This window comes from Colobus angolensis, unplaced genomic scaffold (genome assembly GCF_000951035.1).
Source record: "Colobus angolensis palliatus isolate OR3802 unplaced genomic scaffold, Cang.pa_1.0 Scaffold345, whole genome shotgun sequence".
Taxonomy (NCBI): Eukaryota; Metazoa; Chordata; class Mammalia; order Primates; family Cercopithecidae; genus Colobus; species Colobus angolensis.
The window spans coordinates 1,810,572-1,817,926 of NW_012116766.1; the positions used below are offsets into that span (position 1 = coordinate 1,810,572).

Below are 7,355 nucleotides of genomic sequence, written 5' to 3' on the forward strand. Positions count from 1 at the left end.
TTGGGAACTGCTGTGTCTATGCTTGTTCAATGTTTCAGGCATTGTCTTAAAAATTCCACTCTGTAGAAGAAAACCAGCCTTATAATTTGTCAAGTCATCTGTGTTGTTTCCTTTTTTAAATTTTCTGTTATTTTTATTTTGGTATAATTTTAAACTCACAGAAAAGTTGCAAGACCAGTATAAGAAACTGCCATATACCTTTTACCCAGATTCTCCAGTTATTTTTTCCCCCGTTTGCTTTATCGTTTCCTCTCTTTCGCTCTATAATGCATATAAGTAATATATGCTTATTATTTCTGAATGATTTAATAAGCTAAAGATATGTTTTTACTAAATAGTTCAGTGTATATTTTCTAATAAGAATATTCTCTAACCCAGCCATAATAAAATTATCAGAATCAGGAAATTTTATATTGATACAATACTATTATCTAATCTGATACAAGACTATTAGCAGTCCATAGTCAAAATTTTATCAGTTGTCCCATCCCATTAATAAGCTTTAGAGTTATTTTCCCCCAATGCAGGGTATTATTCAGGATCCCATATTGCACATAGTTGTAATGTCTCTTTAGTCTCCTCTCTGTTTGAAACAGTTTCTCAGCATTTCTTTATCTTTTTAAATTTAGACATTATTGAAGGGTACAGGCCTGTTGTTTTGTAGAATGTCTTTCACAAATAGATTCAAGCTAGGCCCTTTTAGCTGGAATACCATATATGTTAATATTGACACCTTAACTAAGCAATAACTAATTAATTCTCCTGTTCTTTGACACTGCAACCCAATTCAACCCAATTCAGTTCTGATTTTTAACTTCATGGAGTTAGCACTGACCCTACATGTTAAGGGCTCAATCCCACAAGCCTGCCTCAACTTTAGACGTCATTCACAAGTGGGATCCCTAGGCTGCCACACTTCTTCCAGACTGACTACAAATTCAAGGGTTCTAGTGACCCCCGCTTAGGTTCAGTAATTAGATAGAATGACTCACAGAACTCAAGAAAGCACTACACTTATGACTACAGTTTTATTAAAAAGGTTACATACAACTCAGGAGCAGCCAAATGGAAGAGATGCATAGGGCAAGGTATGGGAGGTAGTGGAGGGTGGGGTGGTGCGCAGAGCTTCTATGCCTTCTCCAGAATGCCAGCATCCCAGCACATCAATATGTTCACCACCCTGGAAGCTCCCCTAAACCTCATTGTTCTGAGCTTTTTAATTGAGGGTTTATTATGCAGGTGTGATTGATTATATTACTGGTCATTGGTGAGTGGATTCAATCTCTAGCTGGTCTCCCCTCTCCAGAGGTTGGGAGTGGGACTGGAATCTCTAAACCTCTAATCACAAGGTTGGGTTTTCTGGTTCCCACCCCTAATCCTGAAGCCTTCTAGGGCTCACCTCATTAGTGTGAATTCAGGTATGGTTGAGAAGGGCTTGTTGCAAATATGGAATTACACTAGTTTCACTCAAGAAATTCCATGGCCTTTGGGAGGTCTGTGTCAGGAACTGGAAACAAAGATCAGAAACAGGTTTAATTATACCACACACCTTCTTAATGTATCTTATAAGGAGGCATATTTATGTGATGTAAGTGTTGATGATGTTAAATTTGATAACTTTTTAAAAGTGATATCCACCAGGTTTCTCCAATAGTTTTTCCCATTGTAATTAATAAGTATCATACGGGCAGATGCTTTGAGACTGTGTAAATACTCTGTTCATCAACAACCTACTGACTAGTTTTAGCATCCACTGATTTTCCAACTCCATCATACCTCTTATATTTGTTAGCTGAAATTCTAATGTAAGGGAGAGTTTTGCCTTCTCCTTCATTCATGCATTCACATCATTATGGATTCATGGTTTAATATTTTATTTAGTCAATTATATTTTTATTATCTTTATGCTGATGCTCAAATTATAACAAATTTGCTAAGTCCTGTGTCTTTTTGTTATGTCCTCATTACTTTTGGGGCATTTTTTTCACTTTCTGGCTAATCAGAATGTTTGAGGCTTATCTTACACTTTCCCTGCCCTAGCCCTAGAATCATTCTTTTTTCCCACGAAGCCCTGGTTTCTTTTAGTGAGGGGAATGGTATTAAGAACCCAAGATTAAGGCACTAGATGTGCTCATTTCTGCTGGTATATTAGCAGACAGAGCTAGGAAAATAACATATAAATACACATACACATCTATATTGTGTTTATTTATCTATCTATTTATTATAGTAAAAACAATTGAATTCATACTGATACTTCCAATTTCATCCAATAACTAAAGATGCATTATTTTTCTTCTTTTTTTCTTCTGTTGGGTGTTTTGTTCTCCAAAAATGAAAGACTAGGCTTCCTTATTCTTTATATATATATATATATACTCATGTGTTCAAGCCAGGTTTCTAGCTCTTTCTAGATTTTAGTATCTTTCTCTTTAGACTACAGAATTTCCTTTCGCACTTCTTATGGTACACACAGTGCTGACAAATACTGTCAGTTTTAGTTTATATGAAAATGCCTTTATTTTTCCTATATTCTTGAAGGATAGTTTCACTGGATAGATGAACCACTATCAGTTGATAGGAGTTTTCTTTCAATATTTTGAAAAAGAGTTTTCTCATTTTTTCCTTGTCTTCATTTTTCTCAGGAGAGGTCAGCCATCCTTTGTATCATTTTCAACTTATATGTTTCACCCTACATATCACTTTCACACCATGTGTGTAAGCTTAAGGTTTTCACCAATTTGGGAAATTTTTCTTTATAAATCTTTAAATATTTTTCAGCTTCATTATCTTTGGGACCCCAAATTGTGTGTGTGTGTGTGTTTGTGTGTGTGTATACACACACACTTGATCGTATCCTAAAAGACACTGAAACTTTGTTAATGTTTTATGGTTTGTTTTCTTTTTCCTTTCAACCCTTCTGTTGATCAACTTTCTGTTGATCTGTCTTCAGGATCACTGACTCTTCAGCTGTTTTCAGTGGGCTGTTAAATGTATTAATGAACTTGGTGTTTTATACACTATACTTTTCAGTTCTAGAATTTTCATTTGACTATTTTAATAGTTTTTTCTTTCCTTGAAGAGATTCCCATCTCTGCAAATAAGTTACTACTGTATTTTTCTTTAAATCCCTGCATTAATTTTTAGTAGCTGCTTTAACATCCTTATCTGTGAAGTCCAACATGTGAATCATCTTGGGGTCATTTTTTATTGACTACTTTTTCTCTTTACTATGGGTTTCATTTTCCTGTTTCTTTACATATATGGTGATTTTGTATTGTCTGCTGGTCATACTCTGTTTCACTACATTTGGATTATATCCTCTTCCTTTAAAAAAGGGATGAGATTTGTTCGGGCAGGCAGTAAAATTACTGGCAGATTATTTTGATCCTGTCAGGCTTGGTCTTATTATTTGTTAGAGTGGATCTATTCTAGTTTTGAATTTAGTCTTAGGGAGTACCCACAACTATATGGTATAGTCCTTACTCCTAAGGAGTGGTCTTTCCCTGTCTCAATGCCTGAGCTGCTGAATGAATTGTCTACTCTGGCTGGACTGGAACTCCATTGTCTCCAAACACTTCACTAATTGGTGTCACATTCGGTTTTTAGGCTTCAGCAGGTAATTTTTGCTAGTCCTTTAGGGTTTTTGCCCTATACCTGCCCAAAGTGACTAGAAACTCAGTATCTTTTGGTCACCGCTTCCAAACCATCTTCCTTCCAACCCCCCAGCACAGCCCCTGTACTTTACACTTTCCAACCACTTCAGAAGTTTGGAGCTCCATTCAGTTCTGTTTCAAAGTGTTGCTCTCATTGGGTAGCACCTGCCTTCTCTAAAGCAGGAAAATGCCCTCAGGCAGAAAGCCAGAATGTTGAATGGCAATGACGTGTGTTGTCTTTCTCTTTGCTCTGCCCATGGCTTTGTTGTCTTGTATTTTGTCTAGTCTTATAGTTGTCTTCAGCAGGAAGGAATTCTGGTACCTGATACTTTGTTATGGCAAGTGGACATCCAAGGCTTGTGTTCTTTCATACTGTCATGTCCTTATAAACAAATGGTGAAAGGAATAATCACAATGATTGTAGTGTTCCATTTTTTTCTTTGGTGTTTACTGGACCTAGAGGCACTAGAACTCCTTTACATATATTGTCTTTGCACTGAGTACATTATTATTAAAGGAAAACTCCTTGAGATGTCAGGAGTTTGGAACTTCACCTCAAATGAAATTTGAAGGATGTATTTATTCCCACCCATTTCACTGGAGAGTGAAATTCAGAACTGCTGTTGATTTTAAACTAACAGTAGACACAAAAAAGATGTGAAAGTCCTACTAATTTTAATCTGTCAAACTCTACTGCTTTGATTAGGTGGTTGGGTTAAATCTGCTTTATAAATTGTCTCATAATTCAAATGTTTATTAACAAAGTAAAACTGAGGATGTATTTTTATTCATGTTTTACTTATTGGTTTGTAAAACAATTCACTATATGTCAATAATTTTTCACTTCTTTAATTCATCAACATCATTATCTTGTCTGCTTTCTTTAGACAGTATCTAAAGATAAAATAAGAATTTTATTAGGAAGATTTGGCTAAGGATTTTCTCTGCATCTCAATTCATATAACTCTGAGCATATTTGCAGAAAAAGCAAAAATGTACCAGTGTTCTTAATATAAAATATTTATGCTGATTTTTCACCATTTTATAGCTTTTCTTTTGAAATTATCTTTAAGCTAAGTTGGGCCCTCTCAGGAGAAAATTGGCCTCATTTCTGACCCCAATTGATGGAATCTAGTATCATCACTTACTTCATTCACGGCTTTACTGTGACTAATTTATTTTTTATTTTTAAAAAAAGAAATGACCTTCAAAGCTCATCAAAAGATGAGCTTTTCCAGTGTGGATATTCCATATTCTCTGAAGGGAATTCCAACTGCGTAGTTTTTGGAGCAGTGATGCTATTATTAGATTGAGCATGTAACTCCCCAAGGCTATCGCTTTGAAGGGAACAGCACTCATTCAGATGTTTATGTCCTGGAATGCTTGTTTCCATTCCACTCTTACCTCATGTTAGTTATAGCTATTGATTTCCTCTACTTTGGTTTTCCCTTTACTGACAAGATTTGCTTTAAACTATATGGTAAGGTAAAAATGATATCATTTGATAACTGTGGTATTATTTGTTAATGAATTCCTTCATTGATTTAACACATGCTTTTGATTAAGTTCCTGTGCTAGGAATACAGTAATGAACAAAACAAAAGAAAAAGAAAAAACCCTTATAGACTTTACAGCCTAATTTTAGATCTTCCCAATCTAAAGTGTAATGGACAATTAAACTTTACCTTTATTTCTTTAATTCATACTTAGAAATTTAACACCTCAAAAGTCCCTTATGATTATTGGATGTTTATAATGTGCCTTGTAAAAGGGGAAATTCAAAAGATTAAATGATTGTTTACAATCTGACTCAATCAGATTGTGTGTGTGTATATATATATATGTATAATTTAAATTCTTATGAATACTTGAGATAGAAGTATGGAATACTGAGAAACTGTAAACAGCCCTTACAAAGGAAGTAAAATCATTTATTGAAAAGGTTGTTCTGGAGGCACAATAGAATCAGGTTGTGAGATGATATTACAGAGGTGGAGAGATGCCACTTTTTCCTGAATTTAAGTACAGCTATCTAAAGTGGTTCATATTTTGAATTTTCTTTATTTCTGAACATTTGTTCGAGCCTGTATTTTTTTCTCTTAAACACTAGCTGCTTATAAAAAAGCTCAGCAACTTAAATGTATCTTTGTCAAATATAATATGTACTTACATGATGATGCCTTTCACAACAATAAAATTGTTACTCGGAGTAACAAGGTAAGTCCAAGGTTAGATTTCTCTAATCTAATAAATCAGAAAAATCAAATTAATCTTTGAACAGGTCAGTCATTAAATTGAATTTCTTTTTCCATACTAGGATCCTCGGTTCAATGCAGAAGTTGACCAAATTACAGGCTACAAGACACAAAGCATTCTCTGTATGCCAATTAAGAATCATAGGGAAGAGGTAAGCCAATTTTCCATTTTATAAAAGGTCATTGGAGATATTTTTCTTTTTGAAAAATATTTTGTATTTACTTTGCATATATATGAAATAATGCTTTAGTGACAAATTATCTATAAAGTTCTTAAATGTTCTGCTTGATATTTTTTAATTTAGATTTTTAGTTACAGGGCCTAATTCTGATTATTACTTTACTATGGCCGTTTACTTAGAAATAAATTTTATGCATGTCATATTCTACCTCCCCTATTCCTGAAGGCCTTATTCTATCTTAAGATATGTAATTATGGCTGTGATTAGAATCAATTCATTGCATATTATGTTTTAGGAGTATGAGTAATATTCATAAATGATCATCCAACTACAGTGGTCATTAACTGATTTCATTCAAATTGAGATTTTGAAAAAAATGGAAATCATAGCTAATTCTAATTATGTAAATTTCAATTTGAAATTTTAACAGGCAAATGAAAGTGTGTTAGTTTGTATTTCACCGAACTAGAAGATTTGGATTCTGTTATCATTGAGATCCCTCTTCATTTTACACTTATTTGGAAAAAAAGTTAATAAATTATCAGTTAAACTGAATATTTCAATTAAGCATTCTCAATCCTGACTGTATTACAACCAACTGGAGAAGTCTAAAAGATAATCAATTGTATTTTTTTTTTATTATACTTTAAGTTCTAGGGTACATGTGCATAATGTGCACGCTTGTTACATATGTATACTTGTGCCATGTTGGTGTGCTGCACCATCAACTCGTCAACACCCATCAACTCGTCATTTACATCATGTATAACTCCCAGTGCAATCCCTCCCCCACCCTCCCATGATAGGCCCCGATGTGTGATGTTCCCCTTCCCGAGTCCAGGTGATCTCATTGCTCAGTTCCCACCTATGAGTGAGAACATGCGGTGTTTGGTTTTCTGTTCTTGCAATAGTTTGCTGAGAATGATGGTTTCCAGCTGCATCCATGTCCCTACAAAGGACTCAAACTCATCCTTTTTTATGGCTGCATAGTATTCCATGGTGTATATGTGCCACATTTTCTTAATCCAGTCTCACTGATGGACATTTGGGTTGGTTCCAAGTCTTTGCTATGAATAGTGCCGCAATAAACATACATGTGCATGTGTCTTTATAGCAGCATGATTTATACTCCTTTGGGTATATACCCAGTAATGGGATGGCTAGGTCATATGGTACTTCTAGTTCTAGATCCTTGAGGAATCGCCACACTGTTTTCCATAATGATTGAACTAGTTTACAATCCCACCAACAGTGTAAAAGTG

General features: G+C 34.6%; 1 protein-coding gene across 3 annotated transcripts in view; it reads left to right on the forward strand.

The window, feature by feature from the left end:
* The window catches only part of PDE5A (phosphodiesterase 5A, cGMP-specific), a 134,888-nt gene that overhangs the window by 26,015 nt on the left and 101,518 nt on the right, over positions 1-7,355 (forward strand). For all 3 annotated transcript variants that reach the window (XM_011952703.1, XM_011952706.1, XM_011952705.1), the window contains exon 3: positions 5,974-6,063. In XM_011952703.1, the coding sequence (XP_011808093.1) occupies positions 5,974-6,063 (90 nt within the window). The remainder of the gene's footprint in view (positions 1-5,973; positions 6,064-7,355) is intronic.